The sequence below is a fragment of the Prinia subflava genome, chromosome 9 (genome assembly GCF_021018805.1).
Source record: "Prinia subflava isolate CZ2003 ecotype Zambia chromosome 9, Cam_Psub_1.2, whole genome shotgun sequence".
In the NCBI taxonomy this organism is placed as follows: domain Eukaryota; kingdom Metazoa; phylum Chordata; class Aves; order Passeriformes; family Cisticolidae; genus Prinia; species Prinia subflava.
In genome coordinates, this window is record NC_086255.1 from 2,528,666 (window position 1) to 2,551,295 (window position 22,630).

General features: G+C 46.2%; 1 protein-coding gene across 3 annotated transcripts in view; it reads right to left on the reverse strand.

Moving 5' to 3' along the window:
* The window catches only part of DOCK1 (dedicator of cytokinesis 1), a 262,705-nt gene extending 245,296 nt beyond the window's left edge, over positions 1–17,409 (reverse strand). The window contains exon 1 of one of the 3 annotated variants that reach the window (XM_063405101.1): positions 17,036–17,382. In XM_063405101.1, the coding sequence (XP_063261171.1) occupies positions 17,036–17,081 (46 nt within the window). In that variant the 5' untranslated portion in view covers positions 17,082–17,382. Of the gene's footprint in view, positions 1–17,035 lie in introns of all 3 variants that reach the window. The other 2 variants (XM_063405102.1, XM_063405103.1) reach the window with 2 other exon arrangements.
* Positions 17,410–22,630: the final 5,221 nt, after the last annotated feature.

The window sequence follows — 22,630 nt, forward strand, 5'->3', positions numbered from 1 at the left end:
AGGTATCTGGCACAGGGTATCTAAAAGCCATAAATGCTGTCCTGCAGGAGAAGGGGGTTCTGAGAAACACATTAATAAAATGAGCATTTTCAAGTGCTCTGAGCAGAGGGATGATCACAGTGGTGAGCACGGAGTCTGCTTGGAAAGACTCCTCAGAGATATTCTCATTTCAGCTTTTGTGCATAGCAGGGAAAACAAAGTTCCACAGCCCTACCTCCTTTAAACTCACGTGGATGGAGTGCAACACAAGAAAAACCCCAAACAAGAAAACCCAATCATTGGGGTGTTTACTGAAATCCCTTCAACGCTCACAGCTCAATCAGGGGATGTTCACACATCCAAAAATGAACCCAGGGACAGTCTCCCACCTCCAGGACCCTGACAGGCAACTTCACTGACTCACACCAGACACCCCAGCCAGGCAAAATCTGCATTAGAACAGATTAAAAACCACTCCTGTACTCAATTCACACTTCAGCTGAGCGTTTCTCCGACATTTAAGTGGAATAACACTCCAGATCAAAGGCAGCTATGAAGAAAAGGCACTAAAATTTATGCCCAAGAGTGCTAAAACTGGTGTCTGTCACAACAAGGAAGGTCGGGCACCAGGAGCTGCAGTGTAATGGCCAATTCTCCTGACAGGAGATGACAAACAGCCACCACATGGTAATTACTGCCCACGACAGCTCCCACTGACCCCAACTGACTGAGCAGCCAGGGAGGAGTGATTTATCTTTAAAAATATATATATGTGTGAAAAATATGCCTGCAAGAGAAAATAAATCAAATTTCTGGCTTCCAGCAGCATTGACTGATCGTGAAGCAAGCAACCAAAATAACTATAAAGTGCATTCTACCCCTGTGATGACAAAGCAAGGCTTGAACTACACCACAAACTCCCCTGCACGCAGGTAACTCCTTCTCACAGGATTTTTTTTTATGTACAGTGACATCAAAGGGTGCTGTGACAGAAAATGTTTGATTGGAGCAAATGCCAAGGCTTTAATTAAAGGAAAGGACAAACTTTGGAGGAGTAAAGCATGAAAGTGCTGTGTTTGCATTTTGTCTCATCAACTGTATCCTGAGCTATCATTTGAAATATCTAAAAACCCGAGGTAGAATTTTTGATTAAGTTTGGGGTTTTTTTGAACTGAAGTAGGTTTTGCTTAATTTAAAAAATCCAACAGGCACACGAGAGTCCCAAAGTGCCAAAAGCAAAGGATTAAGTGTGGGCACAGAAAGAGGCATTTTTTCAACTCTGAGAGTTGATAAAGTAGGGAACAATGCACAGGGCATTACAGAGATTGCACCAAAGCCCCATTTACTGCTCCAGAACACAAAAACTCCTCTGGGAGCTGCACTCCTTAATCTGCACACATCAGAAAAATGAGGAGGCCAACACCAGAGGAACTAGAGGTGGGGAAAAAGGAAAAGGCAAACAAAGGTAACATCAATTTATACTGACAAAGCTTTTTTCTGACTATACGAAAGGTGGGATATCTTAGAATACCATGAAGATGTTACACAGTAATATTCCCTGGTATTACTTTGCTTTCAAGGCTCTATTAATCACTCCAAACTCCTGAAAGAAACCAAACTACATTTAACACATTACCAGCTTTACTTTACACTGGCTTTAAAAAAAAATCCCTAAGTAATAACTGTGCTTTTTCAATAAAAGCAGACAAATTGCAGAGGTGAAAGCAAAGTCTTCTGTAAATTCTCTAGTATTAAAAGACATCTGAAGGTTTTCCTATTTTCCCTAAAATGAAAGTGCCTGATTTGAGTCTTCAGGCAGATTCCTCAGTCCTCTGCTACTCACCCAGAGGAGTTTCTCATTTCTACACCTGAGGCTAATGGACAAGCAAAAGGGAAAAAGCAGCGTTTGAGTCAGGAGCTGCACCTGAGAACTGTTAAAGACAATTATTTCACTTGTGCATTAACCGAGGGTGGATCCTCTTGCCCTCACCTTGGGTTTTGTCACTCCTGGTCTCACCCAGCTTGATTCAGAGTTGTTTCTCAGTATTTTAATTATTCCGTTATCCAAACAGTCCCAAAAAATTAATTTCCTAAAGAGAGAAGACACCTGCAGGAACTTTCAGATCAGAACAGTTACCACCAAGCTAAAGGAGAAAATCCAGCTGATGGTTCCTCCTGCCCAGTGATGCTCTAATCTTATTGATTAAATCCCCAAATGTGACTTTTATCACAGGATTAGCCGAAATCCCACCAGTTCAAGTATATAGAAAGGATTTATCACCACTTTCCCTTACAAGGGTGAGGCAGTTCCTGTCACTCCCCCTCTCTGTGAACAGCAAATTCCTGAAACACACTGGATCACCTGGAAACTCCTCCATGACTACACAGGGCATCCACTGAGGGTGAGAGAATCCTGAGCCAGGCTCTGGATCCCTGCCATGCCTCCCCTCTCCCAAGCCAGGGCACAAAGACTGAAGGGCCACCCAGCTTTTCCTGAGCCTCCCACCAGGATGGCAAGGGCAGCACCACGTTCTGCACCACATTTGGTGTCTCATCGCTCACACCCAATGTGAATTAATTCCTGAGCTGAGGAAACTTCAGGAATCCAGAACAATCCCAAACCTCTCAGCCTGGTGCCTTCCCAAAGTGCAGCCACGCTGCTGAGTCCTGCTGGCAGAGTAGGACAGAACAAGATGCTCACTTGTCTTTTCTGCACTAATTAAAATATACACAAAGGAAAAAAAACTGGAGAAAAGGAGGTTCAGGGGGGACCTTCTGGCTCTGCACAACTCCTGGCAGGAGGGGACAGCCAGGCTGGGGTCAGGCTCTGCTCCCAGGGAAAGGGATCCACGCGTGAAATAATTGTCTTTAACAGTTCTCAGGTGCAGCTCCTGACTCAAACGCTGCTTTTTCCCTTTTGCTTGTCCATTAGCCTCAGGTGTAGAAATGAGAAACTCCTCTGGGTGAGTTGCAGAGGACTGAGGAATCTGCCTGAAGACTCAAATCAGGCACTTTCATTTTAGGGAAAATAGGAAAACCTTCAGATGTCTTTTAATACCAGAGAATTTACAAAAGACTTTGCCTTCACCTCTACAATTTGTCTGCTTTTATTGAAAAAGCACAGTTACGATTTAGGGATTTTTTTCTCAAAGCCAGTGTAAACTAAAGCTGGTAATGTGTTAAATGTAGTTTGGTTTCTTTCAGGAGTTTGGAGTGATTAATAGAGCCTTGAAAGCAAAGTAATACCAGGGAATATTACTGTGTAACATCTTCATGGTATCCTAAGATATCTCACACCTTCATACAGGCTGCCCGGGGAGGTTTGGAGTCCCCACCCCTGCCAGTGTCCAAGGAAGGTCTGGAGGTGGCACTCAATGCTCTGGGCTGGGGACAAGCTGGGGATTTGGCACAGCTGGGACTTGAAGATCTTGGTGCTCCTTTCCCACCTGAATAAATCTGGGACTCTGTGAAATGAAGAGTTCTGGACAAAGCCAAGATATCCAAGAAACAAGTTCCATTTCTTGCTTTCCTTCCTCCCCTCTCTCAAGCCAGACACTTCATTTTTAGGGAGTTAATGAAGTGAGATGCTCAGTCACCTTTTTAATAGCTGCCCCCTCCTTCTGGATAATCTGTATTCAGAGTACTTCACCACCAAATACTAAGGCTATAGAGCTGAAACTAGTGGTAAATATATATATATATATATATATACACATCATTATTGACTCCAACAGCATTATTAATGTGCCATAATGCACAGCTAACAAGAAGCACAATCAAGAACATCCAAATTGATTTTTAGTATTACGAAGTCCATTAAATGAAACACCCTGGATGCAAAGAGTAATCACATCACCCCAAGCTCTCAATGCTGGCTCTTGCAGAAAAAGCAAGATGCTGATTTGGACTAACACAAAACATTATCCAGAGGCAGATGTTTTGGCATCTGTCTTGTGGTAACTCAGAATCACAAAGTAAGTGAGTTTTGATGTTCCCTCAGCCCTCTTACATTCCCCTGGGGGCCACTAAGGAGCTGTAACCTGGCTCTTGCTCTGCCACCATCCTCCAGGAAGGCAAGGACAGCATTTGAGCATCAGCTGTGCTCACCCAAGAAAGGATCTGTGCCTCAAGAAAGGATTTCAGTGCTTGGAATTCAGCAAAATCCAAACCCACCTCTACATGTGGTTATTTGAAAATTTGCAGAAGTGTCAACAGTGCTATGTAGAAAATGTCACCAGAGGTCTGCTGGGCAGGAGAAAGACAAGAGTTAAAGGCTGGAGGGGAGGAGAAACTCGTCCAGTTTATGGTCAGTGGTGGCAGAGCATCAAATGTGCCTGGGCTGGGGTGAGTCAGGCCAGATCCTCCAGCCAGGGTCCCCAGGAGAGGAGAAGTGACCGGAGCTGGCAGAGCTGCAGCTCCACACCCACTCCTGCCTGATGAGCCTCCATCCCTGCACCCACCCCACCCTCAGCAGCACTGCCCGGGGCCAGCCTGCTCAGCACCTCAGGGACAGCAGCAACTCCACCAACAGCAAGGACAGCCCTGGGAAAAGTCCCACATCCAGCCACAGAATCCAAAAAACTCCATCAACAGCAAGGACAGCCCCGGGAGAACTCCCACATCCAGGCACAGAATCCAAAAAAATCCATCAATGGCAAGGACAGCCCCAGGAGATGTCCCACATCCAGCCACAGAATCCCAAGCTAGCTGGGGTTGAGGGACCTCTGGAGATGATCCAGTCCATCCCCCAGCAAGCAGGGCCACCCAGAGCAGGGGACACAGGAACACATCCAGGTGGGTTTGGAATGTGTCCCTCAGAGAAGGGGACTCCAGGCCACCCTGGCAGCTGCTCCAGTGCTCTGCTCCCCGATGGAAAGGAGCTCCTCATGCTGAGGTGAAACATCTCACATTTTAGTTTGTGTCTAAGCACATGGGTGCAACATCCCAAATGTCACAGGCTCACTCTTAAATCCAGAGTGTGAAAGGGACTTAAAAACCCTCAAATCCTTCCCAACACAGCACTCCAGGCTAAACCCACACAAATGATTCCAAAGCTCCCCCAGGCCCCATCTGGTGCTCCAGGAGGCCACAGAGCTCCCTGTGAACATCCCTGAGGCAGCAGCCCCCTCATTCTCAATCCTCTCGTTTGCCATGGCAGGAAATTCCTACTGCACTGAGCAGAACTGTGCTGGGAGGGTGTCTCTCACTAGGCATTACTACAGCAGTGAGCTTAATGGCACTATCATTTTAATATATTTTAGCTATATTTTAACAGACATTTCAATGACTATAAAAGTCAAGTCCAACACACTGAAACTCCTCTTGCACTGCTTTGCAAACAGGAAAATAAAAGACACAATTCACTGCAACACCGAGCTGATGATGCAGAGCAAAGAGCCTAAAGCAAGGAGGAAATGAGGTGATGGGAAGATGCTTTCATTTCCTACTGTTCTTCCTCCTCAGTATTTCTACAAGGGAAAACAAAATCAAAATTCCTCTGTTCCTTTCTCAGGAAAACCTCTGGAATTGGAGAAAAAAGATGAAGGGGTTTGAGGCTTTTGACAAATCAAACCTTACTAAGTTTCTTCTCCTTTGCCATCACCTCATCAGGCTGTCTCCAACAGCAAGAATACAGACCCCAAGTCAAATAAACCCTGAGGAACTTGTTCTGCTTTCCCCAAAAGAACACCCAGAGACCGGAATGACCTGCTGAGAGCCCCAGTTTGACCACCAATACTTTCCCCTCTCTCCCAAAAGAGCCAGGCCACGGCAGCGATGGGAAACCAGCGCTGCTCTTCCTGAATTTGGACCACACCGGAATTAGGGGGGAAAACGTCACCATGGGAGCGACTCAAACACCACTGAATGCATTAAAAGATAAGAGCAGCATTTTGCAAAAACAGGGAAAAATTGTTTTTCTCCAAACCAGGGGCAATCACATGCTGCAGGCAGCTTCCAGCGGACTTGGCTCGGCCGCTGGCCCTAACAAAGGGTCACTGTCCAGCTCCCTCTGGGCACCAGCGCCTTCCACCAGCACTGGGGCAGCTCTCAGAGAGACTTCACAGCCCTGCAACTCCACTCTTCTCACCTCAGGACACTGCTGTGAACCCACAGCAATTCTTGTATTCATTCTGGAATAAATGACTGATATGATCCCATTATTTATTAGAGACTCAACATCACATTTTACTCCATAAATTCACTGACTTCTGGGAAGGGGGGAAAACCAGAGCAGAGGAACACCCTAAATCTCTGCTTCCAGACACCGAGCTCCACAATTCTGGCATAATAAAAACCCACCTGTATATTCACAACCATTCACTTTGTCGTGAGTTAATTTAATAATTCTAAAGCCTTTTCTAGCCTAATCACAGAATATTCTGAGTTGGAAGGATCATCAAATACAACTATTTTTTATTATTATTATTTAAATTTATCAATGATTTTTATATATGTATATAGTTTAATAGATTAATATTTTAAAGTTGGTGTAGCACAACAGGATGTACACAGGAATTCCCACCTTGGTTCCCCACTGCTAAGACACCCCTCAGCCTACTGAAACACATCAAAAATAACCCCTGTACCTGCTTCCCTCCCTGCCCTGAGCCTCAAAACTGCCCTTGTGAACTCAGAATAGTTCACAGCCGTAGCTCCTTCTTTCCCAAGCATAACCATCCAAGGAAAATGTATTTTAAAACCCCCCTGATGGTCACATATTAATGCCAGGGGGGTGATTAAGGTACCACTAACCCAGCAGTAAGTCACTAATAAATTAATATTAATCCTCTGCTGTAAGAAAGGGAGTATTTTGATTATTCTTTCCCCCTTTTTGGCAGTTAATTTTCCCAGCGTCACTCCAAGAATTCCCTGAAAAGGGGTGAGGCATTAGCACCCAGCACACGCCCGCTGGCAGCCAGGGCAGAGCCAGCTCCGGGCCAAGGAGCAGATCCGTGCTGTTCCTAGCACTGCTCTGCTGCAAACAACAGCTTAAGGCTCATTTCCCTGCCATGATTCCCAAAATCTGCTTCCATCTCCCTGTTTGGAAAGCTCCAACAGGCAGAAGTTTGTGTTAGACTGGACAGTGTTAACTTCCACCTTAAAATGTTTGCTTCCCTCGCTGGAAAAATCCTGCATTCATCTAAAATTGGTGGTTATTTCTCAACTATTCAACTCATCTCCACTTGCAGCACCGCCACCTCAAAACAGAGCTATTAAAAAACCAAATTAATGACAGCCAGCACTCAATTCATGCCCAGCAAACCAGCCTGGTTTTGATATATAAATCACACGTTTGCCCTGGCTATGTTTAGTGAAGCATCCTTTGAGACACCAGGGGCACTCAGCAGTGGCATCTGTGTTGGAAAAGGTGGGGAGACTTTGTGCCATTTTTCTGGAGGAATCTAACTCAGTCCTGTTGCTAAGCTAAGTCTTCAGTGCTCTGGAAAAAAACAATTTAAACTTTCAAAACATTTCTTCCTCCATGAATGGCCCAGGAGCAAGAGGAAGCTGCTGCATGCAAAGGTAACAACACAAACTCTGTCATGTGCAGATGCAGCAAGAAAAGGAACAATTGTAGAACTCAAGATCTCATTAATGATCACCAATATTTTACTTTTCACTAAGTTTACCCAAGCATTTCACAAAGCTGTCACTACCCATCTCCTGAAAACCTAAGCTTGCACGCATTTATTCTAGTTTCTCTCCACAGAATTATTTTATACTTTCCAAACTTTTTATGTAACTGTTATGGAAGCGTCCAGACAGCACTTAACAAATATAATACATTAACTCCTGGTATTAAAAGTTTATATCTTGATTTAAGCATGCTGTGTTATAGATGGCATCACACCCAGACTGTAAAAGCTTGCAGTTATGCCAATATTTGAAATATTCAAGCCTAAAAGTATTAAAACATCCTGGTTTTCAGCCAAGAACACGTTCACCTTCGTGTGTTCTGACTGTGGAAACTGCAGCTGTTGCAGGAAGCCCAAACTGTACTTTCTGTGTTTAAGGCAAAAATCTGAACCAGTTCCATCACTCATCACAGCCCAGTAAATAAACAGAGGCCTCCTCTGCAGCACAAGTGATTGATAAAGATCTGTTAATAAATCACTTCAAGAAGACATTCAACCAGAAAATCAAACCAGAGCTGAGCCCACACAAAACTTCCAACAATGTCAGCTGCATCATAACTGAGTCATTCTCTTGAGTCTCTACTAAAATGTGCTTATCTGGCTATATCCAGTCTTTATTTTTTGGGAATAACAATTCCCACCCCACAGAGCTCAAAGCAAGACACTTCAGTCACTCCTTGAAGGCTCAACTGATTCTTAAAGAAGATTTGGGATATTTTTCCCAAAACCACTTTGCTAATCTTAAAGGTCCTTTCCAACCTTAATGATGCCAAGATGATCCGGTCCAACCCAGCACCACGGTCACCACCAAAGTGTCCCCAAGTGCCACACCCACACATTTGGGACACTTCCAGGGATGGGGACTGCACCACCTGATGGGGCCCCATTCCCAGTTTGTGGCTGCAGCACTGGTTTAGCCAAGCCTTTGCCATAACCCTGCATAAGCACCAGCTCCATCAACATCCCAAAACTGGGATTTAGCAGGAGAGGGACCAGACAGAATCCAAACTCCAATCCCATAATCAGCACTTCAGAGACAGATCAAGACCTTATAAAAAACCACCACGAGCACCTCCTGGAGCTTCTCAGGGCAGCAGTGCTCAGCATTAAAGCAATCCCACCTAACTGCCGATGTCCCTATTATCCACATAAACATCCAATGTGCTTTTTAATTGTTTTAGAGTCTTAGTTCCAGTCAAATGCTCAAGAACACAACCAACAAATACAAATAAACAACGTGTGGTGTAATAAATACCGAAAGAATATCTGGCTCTGCATCAAAAAGTTTGGGGTTGGCGTTTTGTCCCGTTTGACTCACACACCATGGAAACTTCTGGCCAAGGGATATCTCTGCACCACAAAAAAAAAAAAAAAAAAAATCTATTCTCATCTCCAGCCACTTCACTGTGAGCAAGGAAGCAAGGACAACTGTTTTCTCACCAGAAAAGCTCAGTAACTAAAATATCTGGAAAAGGGATCTTTATCCACTGCTTTGTGACAGGTCATTTTAAAAAGGAGTCAATGCCAGCTGTTCCTGAGGCAGGCCCAGAGCTCCAGGAATTCTGAGCTGCTCCTCTGCCCACTCCTGCCATGGCCTGGATAAAAAGTTTGGTTCCTTTATGGCCAAATGTCAGTGAGCAGCATCAAAAACGTGCAGAACAGCCCGGTGGAGGTGACAGAGATGGGACACAGCCTGTCAGCAGCTAGAGGGGTGTTCCTGACAGGCTGGCAGGGAAGGACAGAGCTGGATCCTACCACACCAAACACAAACCTTCCACAGATCAACTCTGATGTGAGACAGAAGCCAGAACACCTCCAAAATAATAATACAAAAATAAAATATCACAAACCACTTTTATTTTACAACCAGTTTGAGTCACGCCATTTACCCTTCACACTGGAAACTTCAGAGATCAATCCAGAACAGGAAAAAACCCCACCAAAAAGCAAAAAGCAAACCCACAAGATACACTGGGCTCAGGCAGAAGGAAATAGAACAGGCTCTCAATTCTTCTCCACTTAAGATTTTTGGTCAAAGGAAGTGATGGACTGATGGAAATACCAACACCTACCAGTCATGGCAAGAAAAATTTAACGAGCAAGACTGAGGCAGTATAATAATGGGGAAAAGGGTGAGCAGGAAGGAAAAAACTCCTGCAGGGATGACAAGGCAACAGGTGATACCTGCAGAAAATTGCTGGGAATTTGTGGGTAAGGACAAAAGAAGAGATATCAAGGAAAAAAAAGAGGCTGGGCACCAGGTAACATCACCACTACCTCGGGTTAGACAGAGCATGCTAAAGCTCTGTGAGTTTAAGTGAGTGTAAGCATTATTTTCTGTATTAAAGCTACAAATGAGCCACAGATTGATGCAAAAGAACAGTAATTCTCCCACTGCACCCCAAAGCAGCAGGAAAAAGTCAAAGTCAATCAAACAACAGCTGCTGGACACATCCTCTTTTAGCTCTTCCCATTACTTAAAAAACAGTAATTAAAGTCAAAGATTTCTTGTCATGTCAGTGTTTTCACTCATCCGCTCCCATTTTGAGAGATGAGCCTCATATTTATCAACAGCAGCATTCCCACAGGCTCTCATCTGTGACTCTCCTGCCCAAGTGACACATTTCACCCATCCCTGCACGGCCATGGAGCTGCAGAGCCAGCCCTCCTTCCGAGCAGAGCATTTCCAGGGCATTCCACGCCACTGCCTCGATGATCCCCGCCACGGCAGGGGCACGCTCTGCTCACTGCACTCATATGCACAGCAGATTTCTCTGAAAGCAAGCGCCCTTTTCAATCGTTCACCATCTGCCTCAAGACCCAGAGACTCCAGTTCTCATCAACAGCTTCCATCTGGCCCAGCACTGAGATTTCCTGTGTCAGGGTCTACCACAGGAGCACTTTTTTGTATTTTGTATATTGTACCAGTTGCTTCCACTTCATTTCTGATACAGACACCGCACACGCCGCATGAAGCGACTCCTCAATAAAAGCACCCAACTCCATGCCCTGAACCATTCCCTGCTGCCAACATTTTTCCTGCAGACCAGCTGGCACTATTGGGAGGATGCTCAGGGCTGAAGCAGCAGCTGGGAGGCAGGGAAGCTGCTGGAGACAGGTAAGAGAGGAGCTTTCCATAATCCTGTACTCCCAGAGGCACCAGCCGTGTTCTCCCTTAATTCTGTTTTATCCTTCTTATTCCATGGATGAAAATGGGGAAAACCCTCCTAACACAGCCCAGTGAAGGTCTTAGAGAGGTTTGGATGGCCTCATCTGTTCCTTGTCCTGCCAGGACACTCGGGCCCCACTCCCTCTGCAGATGTTATTTTATTCCATCCAAGCCCAGTGACGCCGGCACTTCCGTGCTTTGTTTGGATAAGCAGGAGAAGGAAGGCAGAGCAAACACAAACACCTAAGGCTGCACTTCCAGAAGGCATCTGCGTGCCTGAGGAGGCTCTCAGGTATTCCAGAGGCTCTGTGCTCTCTCCAAGTGCCCACCCTGCGCTGCCAAATTTTCCAAACACTCCAGGAAGCTCTGCCAGAACCAGGCAGGAACTCCCCAGGTCCAGCCAGGAGGTTCCTCCTCACGGAAGAGAATTCCTGATGCCCTCCCCACATGGGACTCCTCAGGGATAACCAGATTTTCCCAAAACCCTGCTCAGCCAGGCAGCTGCTCCAGCAGGTTTTCCACTTCAATATTTGATAATTTGTGCAGCACATCCATAAAAGTGCCACAGCTACTACAAGAGCAGGGATGTACAAACAGAGTGCCTCAAAAACCCAAGTGCCTACAAGCACAAACATTGATTATGAACAATTTTGCTGCCATTCCCGTTCAGAAATTACACAGCAAATCCTGTTCCACTCACTTGTTGGTATTTTCTACTGGGGAACACAAAGACATTTTGCTACTCCAACACCCTCAGGCAAAATCAGCCACCAAAACCGTCTGCAAACACGTTCTAAAAAGGGTTGTGCTGAAATAATACAAGCAGCACTCGAAATAAGGCAGCAGTGCTAAAAAATATCATACAAAAACCCCTTAATTCACGTATGGCAGCCAATGGTTGCTTCAGCTCTTCATCCATCTGTTTGTTTTGTTACGTATATGGTACATGATTACACATAATAGTTCTCAATGCAATTATTTCAGTTTAGTTACAAAGCTATACGGAGCAGAAAAATATTTCCAGAGATATTTCATATTTCTGCTGATGAAACCGAAATGCAGCAACTGCTGCTTCTTGTCATACAGAACTTTACATGAGAAATCAGATTTAATGCACAAATTACATAAACACGGGCAGATAATCTATAAATATATAAATGTTGGCACAACTACAGTCTGAAAAGGGAGAGAAAGTTTCAGAATTACAAGAATTATCTCTCATTGAATATTTTTTTGGTTTAGACAGAGCATGATTTCAATTTCCCCTCCCCCCCAAGCTAAAGGAGGAAAGTATTCCAATAACTCATCAAGGAATTCATTAAAGCCTGATTCAGAAAATTACTATTGTCAGAACAGCCCTGGGGGCCACCACAGGCTAGAAAACAGAATTAAAAATGCTTTTAAGTTTAATAAAAAAAAAAAAAATCTGACTTGTCAGTGGGTCCACCACTCTACCAAAGAAGACCCACAAGGAGGAGCAGCTCCACTGAGTATTTTGAGGAAGTTTTGGACTTGTAGGAAGTCAAAGAGAATTATCTACAGCCGGACACATCCACAGGTGTTCAACAGGAGGTGTTGGCTTTCAGTCCTGCAGGACCACACTGAAGGATTGACAAAGCAAAGGATCCTCCATGTGCTCCCAGCCAGCACGGGACAAACTCCAGAACATCAATATTTAAAGGAAAAATTATCCCACCCCTTATTCCTGTAGCTGCAAGCTGACAGAGGGGTTTCCTGGAGAAGGTTTGACTTTAAGTTGCCTCTGGTTTTTTTCCCCTTTCCCTGAAGGCTTTGCCATTGCAGAAAGGAAAATGCCTCTGTAACACAAAGAAATCTGTGCCAAGTGTGGCAAACAGCCCAAAATTCACATTGTTTGAGTGCACCTAAGTCAGGCGTTTCCAATAGAACAGATAAAGGGATAATTACAAAACCCACCAAGCTGCTGCTTGAAATCAGAGAATCCCAGAATGGTTTGGGTTGCAGGGCCCTTCAAGCTCATCCATTTCTACCCTGTGCCAGGGGCAGGGACACCTTCCACTATCCCAGGGTGCTCTAACCCCATCCAGCCTGGCCTTGCACACTTCCAGGGATGGAAATACCAAATCAAACACCTTCAATCAGCTAATTACTGCCACTGCCACGCTTGCACACCATGGAAAGTGTAAAACCTCACTTTTCTACCTCCTCTTTTATTTCCTAGGATAAAAGCTAAAATTACCTGCTGAAAATTCTTGAAACTGACTGAAAACCTCCTTTGCAAAGTTAAATAAAAGCTCTGTATCATGGCCACAGGCAACTGGCTACGTACTGAAATCAGCTGGTGCTCCATGAGAGAAAAGATAATTCCTGGGAAATCCCATCAGAAATCATTTCTCAGAACAATCCCAGTTTATAATCTTGTTGCTGGCCTGGATGAAAACAAACAGGAGCCCACAGTCCCTTGCACTTATCTGGTATCGTTATCCCTCTCCAATCTGCTGTTTGCAACAAGTGTTTATTGACAGAACAATCGCGGCTGCTGAGTAACCCGGGAGGGACTCAGCACATGCCTGCACTCAGACTCGGGTCACTCCTGAAGGAAAAGGTGAGGTGCACCTGCAGCCCTTCCCTCTGCTCCAGGACATGCCAGGGACAGGGTGGCACAGAGCTGCATCCCTTCAGCAGGTAGAGAAGCAAAGGGGGTTGTAAAATAAAACCAGGGAATGGTTTGGGTTGATGGGATAATAAAGTTGGCCAACTCCAGCTCACAGCACTGAGTGCCACATCCAGTCCTTCCCTGGCCATCTCCAGGGATGGGAAATCAAGTTCTGGCACTGGTAAGTTCTCCTCTTACATCCAAGGGCACCTGGCATTAATTTTCTATTTTATCATTTACTCAAACAAACAAACAAACAAAAAAAGGATTAAACTACCACAGTAATGATCTAATTCCTCCATATGAACACAAACCTTTGGACACAGAGGCATTTTAACTAGAGTATTTTTTAACCACAGTAGCACCAGTTCTACCTCTCACTGCAGTTCTCAGCAGAAAGGAAAATGAGCAAAGAACAGCAGAATTCAGGATTTGGAAGCTACCACAGCCACTGTGCACTATCTCAGAGGTGCTGGTCAGGCTCCCAGGCCTCCCAAAGCAGCTCTTGACATCCCTCTTCCCCAGCACAAGGAAAGCCACCAAAATTCCAAATTTCACATGGCACGAAAAGCAGGGAATGTGAGACGGGGCAGCCACCCTCCACGGCCACTTTGTGACACCAAGGGGACACAAACAGCTCTCAGGACTCTCTGGAAGCCTCTGATGTCCCCTGGAGGAAGCCACACACCCACGTGGTCCCCTCCACACAGCCACACTCCTCCTCCCCACGGGCTCAGGGTGAGGGATGAAAGGCAGGATTGAGAGGAAGGACAAGGATCCACAGCACCGGGAGCAGGGAAAAGCCTCTCCAGTGAAGCTGTTCGTTTCCCTGTTTCACGTGGCTCCCCATATGTTAATCTAATATCCGTGTTATCCCATTAGATCCACACCCATTCCTCCTGCAGCCTCCCCTGAACTCTCTCAGGAAGCGGAGCTGAGTCACTCTGAACTGCCTGCTGAGATAATGCCTCTGCACACAGGCTGGGGCAGCAAATTCACTTTACTGGAGTGCAGAGCACCCAGCAGCATCCCCAAATCCCTCTGTGCCACGGGGAGTGCTCCTGTACACGCCTGTGTCCTACCTGCTGTCACTACAGGCTTCTTGGCATGATTTGTTCCAGCTGCATCACAGCCAGCAAATCTTCAGGCCTTGAGATGTTAAGAAAACTCTGTTGTGCACAGGGATGTAGCAAAGGAGGGGGAAAGGGATATAAATGTATTATACAAGCACATGTGTGCATTTTCTATATACATATCTCTATACATGGACATATGTACATTGCTGAGCTCCCACCCATGTGGCTTAAACACAACCACAACAACACACCTTCCTGACATCTCTGCTTTGGGGAAACACACAGAATCCCAGATATCTGGGGCTGGAAGGCACCTCTGGAGCTCATCCAGTCCATGTCACCTGGAGCAGGTGACACAGAACACATCCAGGTGGGTTGGGATGCCTCCAAGAGGGGGAGACTCCACACCCTCCCTGGGCAGCTGTTCCAGGGCTCTGCCACCCTTCATGGAAAAGTTCTTTCTCATGTGGAGGTGGAACTTCTCCTGTCTTTGTTCCTGGCCACTGCTCCTCATCCTCATCCTGCCACTGAGCACCACTGGAATGAGCGTGCCACCATCCCTCCATCCCTTTGGAGACATTTGCATGGCTTGATGAGACACACAAAGCATCGTACATTATGTTCCACTAAGTCCCACCAGCATTCCTATTTGGGATTTTCTCCCAATACTGAGTCAACATCAGCCCTCAGGACTGGTCAGGGCAAATAGGAAGAAAGATCTTCTCAAGTCCGAATTTTCAGGTTGTCTCCAATTCTGTTTGGGACTACATAACCCCCAGCTTTCACAAGCATCAAAAAATAAATCAAAAGACTCACAGTGCCCTTTCTTAACAACGTAAAACATATAGAACCAAACTGAATATTCATTTTCTTTAGGAGAACACCAACAAGAAGCTATCCCTCCCAAAGCAGCCTATAACAGAATGGCCCAGGCCAGTGAATCCAATGTTTAATCAGCTCTAAATCTGATTTATCTCCTTGCAACACTTCATCCACTTTCACCCCTCACATCCATGACTGAGCAGAGAAATCCCCCAGTTTGGTGAGGATCAGCCTCCTTGCAGGAAAAAGAAAATAAACTACCAGAGACACACAAACCTATTATAAAACCATTACAAACTTCTCTGCAGAGCAGTGGACACAAAAAATACCAACTAAGCACATCACCTTGTACTTTTTCAAACTGGGAGGGTTTTTTCATTCTTAAATTCCATTTAAATCCAGTTTTCTTACTACACATGCAATCCCCCACACTGGAGATGCGAGTACACTTGAACTGTTATAAAACAATCGGTCTATTTCACTTGTTGTTGTTGTTTTTGTTCCTCTCATGTCATTTTCCAATCAATTTCAAACATTCCTGGAAAGCAGGGCCGGGCAGTCACCCCCACCACAGGATTCTGCAAAAAAGGAACTTGCTTTCCAGTGTCACTGGGTTGTAACATCAGCTTATTCTACGTGACAACTGGGTCATTCCAAAATCCCCATCCCACAGCAGATAATTCAGAAACTTAACCAGCCACTGCCAGCAGTGGCATTTGTGCTTCCCTGTGTTTGTCCTGCATCCTCAGCGCTGGAATTACCCACAGGTCTCACACGGTGAAAGTGGGATTTTCTAAGAACTTTCAAAAATCAAGCTGAAGTTTTCTAGGCACACAGTTTAAAATTAATTCCTACAATACGCTTAGGTTTTACTCAGACCTAGAAACTCCCTCCTTCCTGCTCGCTTTGTTCAGGAGGTTCAGCTGTGAGTTTCTATGAAAAGTTGTTCTCCACAATCAATCCAGCCCAAGAACTGTGGTGGGCATTGAACTTCACGTTTCCAATTTGAACAGTCGGATTTATTATTTCCTTCCCCCAGACAAACGCTCATTCATGCCAACAAAGCTTCCTGCGCCGCAACCCCGAAATAAACCCTTGTGCTGCAAACGCCGCATCTCTGCCCTCACTCGGGGCCCTGGGCACAGCCCTGCCGCAGCCTCCGCGGGCTCGGTCCCGGTTAGTCCCGGCGGGGCCGGGAACAATCCCGCTCTGTTCCAGCGGAGCAGGAAATGGAGCCCAGCGCGCAGGGAAAGCGCTCATCTGTATGAGCATCACACTGATGAGCACCCAGCGCCGGGCTCCCCGCACCTCCACGGACGGACAGCACCCGGGGCAGGGCCGGGCTCCCGGAGGAGCCGGGCTGCCGAAGGAGCCGGCCTGGCAGCGCATCCCGTCCCGCCGGCAGCGCGGGGAGAAAAACCCGAGGTGGAAACAACTCGGAGCCTCCTCACTGCGCGCAGCGCTCGGGGAGCGACAGCGGAGCCCGGGGAGAAAGGCAACTTCTCCCAGCGGGGCACGGCGCTCCCGAGAACTCCTCAACTTCCTGGGAGCCAGGAGGAGCCGGGCGGGGGAGGCAGGGAGCGGAGGGGACTCGGGGGGAACACGGCGCTCCATCCCGGCCGCGGAGTGCAGCGCGGAGCCGGGCACGGACGGGGAGGCCGCGGCCGGGGGGTGCCCCTGTGCGCAACAGGCGGGAGCGGGGCGGGCGCGTCCTCACCTACGCCGTACTTCTCCTCCCTTTTGGTGGGCACCCAGCGGGTCATGGCGCCGGGAGCCGCCGGGATGCCAGAGCCCCGCTCCCTACGCCGCCATTTTCCGACCGCGGGACGGGAAAAGTTTCTCCCGAGCTGGAGTCATGTGGTGCGGGCGGAGCCAGCCCGGCCCGGCCCGGCCCGCCGCCCCTCAGCGTCCCCTCCGCGCCCGGCCCGCGCCTGCCGGCCGCGCCGAGGGCTCCGCACAAAGGCGGCACTCTGCTTCTCCCTGCCTTATCCCGGTGCCTGCCCGGCTGTGTCCCCGGTGCACCCCGCTGTGTCCCCGGTGCCTCCCCGCCTCTCCCCGCCTGTGTCCCCGGTGCCTCCCCGCCTCTCCCCGCCTGTGTTCCCGGTGTCTCCCCGCCTCTCCCCGCCTGTGTCCCCGGTGCACCCAGTGTGCTCTGCCGGGAGGTTTCTGGCTGCGTCCTCCCCGGAGATGCGGCTTTAAAACAAAGGGGGTTTTGCGAATGTTTAGTAGCGAGATGCGCGTTTGGAGGTTGCCATGCGGGAGCTGGACGAGCAGCACAGTGGGGCTGTAGCAATGTTACGGGGTTAAACAAGGCCAAGTGCGGTGTTGGAGGTGGATCGGGGACAGCCCCGGTACCGATCCGGCTGCGGAGGAACCGATGGAGCAACCCTGGGAGAGGGGCTCGGGGGTCCGGCGGTCAGAGCTGGACACGTCCCGGCCAGGGGGGAACAAATCCTCGAGTCCTGACTGACCCCACACCACGGGCGGTACCAAAGGGGAATTCTGTCCTTCTGCCCGCTCAGGTGAAGCCACACCTGCCGAGCCCTGCGATCCAACACGGGAAGGACGTGGAGCTGCCGGAGCCAGTCCAGGGATGTTCCCCCAGGGCTGGAGCCAGGCTGGGAGAGCTGGGAATGTTCACTGGAGAGCAGAAGGCTCCAGGGACAGCTCAGAGCCTCTTCCAGGGCCTGAAGGGGCTCCAGGAGAGCTGCAGAGGGACTGGGGACGAGGGATGGAGCGACAGGACACAGGGGATGGCTCCCACTGCCAGAGGGGATATTTGGGATAAATTGTTCCCTGGGAAGGTGGAGAGGCTCTGGATGCCCAGAGCAGCTGTGGCCGCCCCTGGATCCCTGGAGGTGTCCAAGGCCAGGCTGGACAGAACTTAAGAGTATAAAGATCATAAATCTTCTGATTTCTAGACCTAAGTCCAAAATCTTGTCCAAATCTAGCATCTCCTGGCTAATTAAGTGTGAATTACAAGGAGCAAGCAAGGGAAATAAACTTCCTGTTCCCAATCCCTTTAGTCTTGGAGACATCCAGGACAGTGATTTAAAAAAAAAAATTAAAAGTCTTTAGGAAACAGAAGATAAAGTGTGTAAAAGTCAAGAAACAGCAGAGGGATAACACTTGAAAGGAATAAAGAGAAGTGAAATGACTGACTGGCTGTCATTTGGTAGGATTAGTCCTCTGCCAAAGGGGAAGCCCTGTAGCACAAATTTAAGGATTAAAACAGATCCAGGGTTGGATCCTTTTTCTCCTTATTTTCTTGTGTTGTGTGGATGGCAAAGGACCAATTTCTGCAACAGAAGAACAAATCTCTGATTTGAGAACAAGTACTCGGACCCCTGCATGAGTCTGCTCCTCTTTGCTTGTACCTTCCCTTCTCCCACCCTTGGGATTAGTTTCCCAAGATGTCACCAAGAAGTTCAAACTAATCTAGATTTTATTGCAGCTGTTCTGCAGAATCCCAAGGGACTGTGATGGAGCCAGCTCGTGCATTTTTGTTCATTCTGCCCAGGAGTGAGGACATCAAAAGGTTTTCAGAGTCGTGGGTTGTCCTCGTTATCCTGCACTAATGGATCAATGATTTAGAGCCTTCCCAAAGACAGCTTACAAGGGAGCTCTTTGATTCCACACCTTTATTTTCATAAGGGAAATCAAAGTGAATTGACTGAAATGCTGGATTTCAGTGCTCGCTCTGTGCCTGTAGTCACCTTTGGTTCCCCACACCAGGGAGAAGTGAAAAGCAGTAATATTTATTTCCAGCTATGAATGTTACACCCTTTTATACAGCTGGTGTATTACTTTTAAATATGTGCAGCAAAACTGCCAGGGCTGCTCAGCCTCAGTGCTTTAGGGGTTTTGGAGGCTATGACTGGAACAATCTGTAAATCTGGAAGCTGATTGACTTTTCATTTACATCGCTGATAACCGGGAATCGCTCCCGTGGAACCGTGGTGGCTGTGCAGGTCTGGGGTGTGAGCACGGGACACCAAGCACGACACTGAGGTGAATTTAAACCTGTAATTCATTAATAAATGAGTTATTGCTGCAGTCTGTCCTTTCTGGGCCTCAAGGTTCAAAGCTGAAATGTTTGTTTCTGTTCTGAGGGAGGCCAGGGGAGCACTTGTGGTTCCCTTCATGAGAAATGTGCTGCTGCCAAGCTTTCTTCAGGTGTTAACCAAGAGTCAAATTAAATTCTCCCCAAACTTGGCACTCCTGAGTCCCAGCTTACCTCTACATCTGCACTAAATGGGAATTATATGGACACCAAAGATCAAGTGCAAGCCTAAGGCAGGAAGCACCAGGTTCAATAAAATGAAAGTTAAAGAATTACTTATAACTTCTACATATTAAATCCATTCAATAGCACAATTTATGTTGATGCCAGTGAAAAAGAGGAGTTTTGTCCTGTTGTCTGATCGTGATCAAATATAACTCAGCTGATCCCGTGACCACCATAAAGCCTCCCTGCTACTGATGAGGGTCTGTATTCATTTTACTGCTTCCCACATTCTCATTTTAATGAAAATGTGGTACAAGTAGAGCTAATGCTATTAAAATTTTGATAGCCAGTAAAAAATGCTTCTAATTCACAATGCATAAATATCCCAATGCTGGGGTTTTACAGCTAGGAAGAAATGGTAATTTTTGGACTGTGACATGGAGAAAATAAAAGATTTTTATTTTTTTTCCAGCAAACGTAATATAAACTGTCCTGAAAAAAGCATTTTTCATTAAACTGTGAAATGTTCAAGCTGACATATTTTACATGCTTAGGCATAATATATTTCTTTGCACTGTGCATGTGTGGTTTTCATTTATTAAGAGGAAACTGAAAAATGCTTCTTTCCATAAAACCTGAAAGTTTTATCACATCCTTATGTCAGCTCTTGGGGTTCTCATCTGATTTTTTAATGCATCACATAGAACTGGAGACACTTCTCTTGGAGCAAAGGAACATTCCTTTTCATTTCTTAGTTCCAAGAAATCCAAATGCAGTATTTGGCCATGAATGATGTTTGAAATTCTTGTCACAGCATCTTTTCTAAAGGATGAATAGAAACAGAGCTGCTGCCCTGCTTGAGACAGATTTACAATAAAAAAGAGATATTCCATAAATGTACAGATGTAATCAAGATTTGTTTCATGGTTATTGCAGATGACTACACCAGGGGAATGTTTGTTCCATCTCAGTTAAATAGCACAAGTTTTTGTAGTAGCTTGTTTTCATTGACAGGCCTTGTAGGTAAATTCAGCATTCTCAGAAAACACACATAAGTAGTTCTTGTACACCCACAGTGCAAATTCTTGTTGGAAATATTCCTCCCCGGAGGAGATGGGTGGACTTACAAAAAAATAATGTCATCACTTTTTGGCTTTTCTGTTTGCACTAAAGATATTCTGTTGGCAGTGTTATGGCTCCCATTCCAGCTGCTGATCATCTATTTTTGCTGTAATTTCCACAAGGGGTGAATGACCTCTGTGTCTGTGACTGGCTGCATGTTCCGTGTTTGGTGTACACAGAATAAGAGGTTTTTACACCTGGTGGGAAGAGGCTTTTAATAAATGCTGTGATTTACAACGTATTGCAATGAATCAGAATGGAAATAAAATTAAATCTGAGTTTGTGTTACAAAAATGACTTCAGCCTTGGCTTTGCAGATAGCTGATACATATCTGATTGACTTGGGGGTCTCTTGCAGGTGACAGAGGACCACTTTCAGGGAGAATTAAGAAGCCAAAACTGCATTTTCTTTGACATTCCCGTTGACTCCTGTCAGCCAAGGTGTGGCATTTACAAACCCGCACAGTTTGACAAGAGCTGGAGAGAAGGTCTGTGCTTTTCCAGGCTTTGCCCCTGTGTTTGAAGGGTGCTCAGTTTCTTCCCTCTTCCTCTCACTTTCATGGAAGCGTTTTGATGATCTCTGGGTGTGTCTTCATCTCTTCTTCCAGCAGGATGACATTTGGGATGCATGCAGGGCTTCATTCGCCAGCAGAAGTGTTCAAAGGCAATATTTGAATTTATTTCGCTCCTGGGATGTGCACTGCAGTCATTGCACTGGTTTAGGGTCATTGAGAAGGGTTAAAGAGAACATTTCTCCTTCCATCCTGCTGGCTCCAGCAGCAGTTTCTGCCTTCTTGCATTTGAATTTTTATATTCAGAGATTATGGGGCTATTAGGGATTTAGAGGGTGATTAATTATTTCTTTCAGAGAGAAGTCCAGAAAGGAGCTGAAGATACTAATTCATTAAGTAATATTATTTTATTAAACTGTTTATGTTTTAACCTAAAAAAATGGGGCTGTATGTAATGAAAGGGATTGTTTCCTAAATTCTGTTCCTTCAGATTCTGCTGCTGAGAGTGACAGAATGAGCAAGGAATCTTCAGAGGGGTTGGATGTTTAGATGCAGATGTGTGAACATCTCCCAGGTACTCTTTACAGATCCCACAGTGATGTGTTTTTGGAAGGATGGGATTGTTATGGATACAGCTTATTTATTTCTACCCTGGTGTTTCATCCTGTGCTCTGTAATAAAAAGTGGTTTACAATGCCATGATAAATGGGAGCAGCTTCATGTCTACAAAAGGGGGAAATCTGATTTCTGACCATGCCAGAGTGTGAGGTTTTACATTCTTCAGGGAGAAAGTGCAGTGAGATTTTATGGTGGGTCAGTGCTATCACCGTGTGCTCTGAATAAATAACTTTTTCATAAAGGGCAGATTTTTTGTCAAAACCATCTCAGGCATCACCCTAAGGACATTTTATGTGATGTGTTGGACATTGGCTCATGAGCTCTTTCCCTACAGGGTTATTTTCACCCCTCACCCTTCCCAGGATGTTCATTCCTGCAGGACCGAGGCAGCTGAAATCCTCTTGGTAACTGCAGGTGTCTCCAACTCTCTGCAGCCAGAAATTTCACCAAACCTAAATAAACCTTTTTATTCCCAGCTGAAGTACTTACTAACAGGAGGAAGATGCCTTCACTCATGTGGGTGTTCTGTTATTAACTCCAAAAGCACACAAAAGTTAATTTTTTAGCAGTTCCTTGCACAAACTGGCTTTAGTTCTTCTAAACAGCAACAGACTCAGGAGTATATTTGCAAATTTTACAGTCAAGCCCAAAGCAGTTAAGGGAAGGGGTTGTACAAATTAATCTGAAATACAAGTCAGCTTAAGAGTTCACTGTTGTGGCAACCTGTTCCTCTTTCAACACCCGTGAACAACCAACAGTGCAAGGGTTTATGTGGTTGTGGGGTTTTTTTCTGTTTGTGTTTACTGGTACATTTTTCATGTATTTGATATCT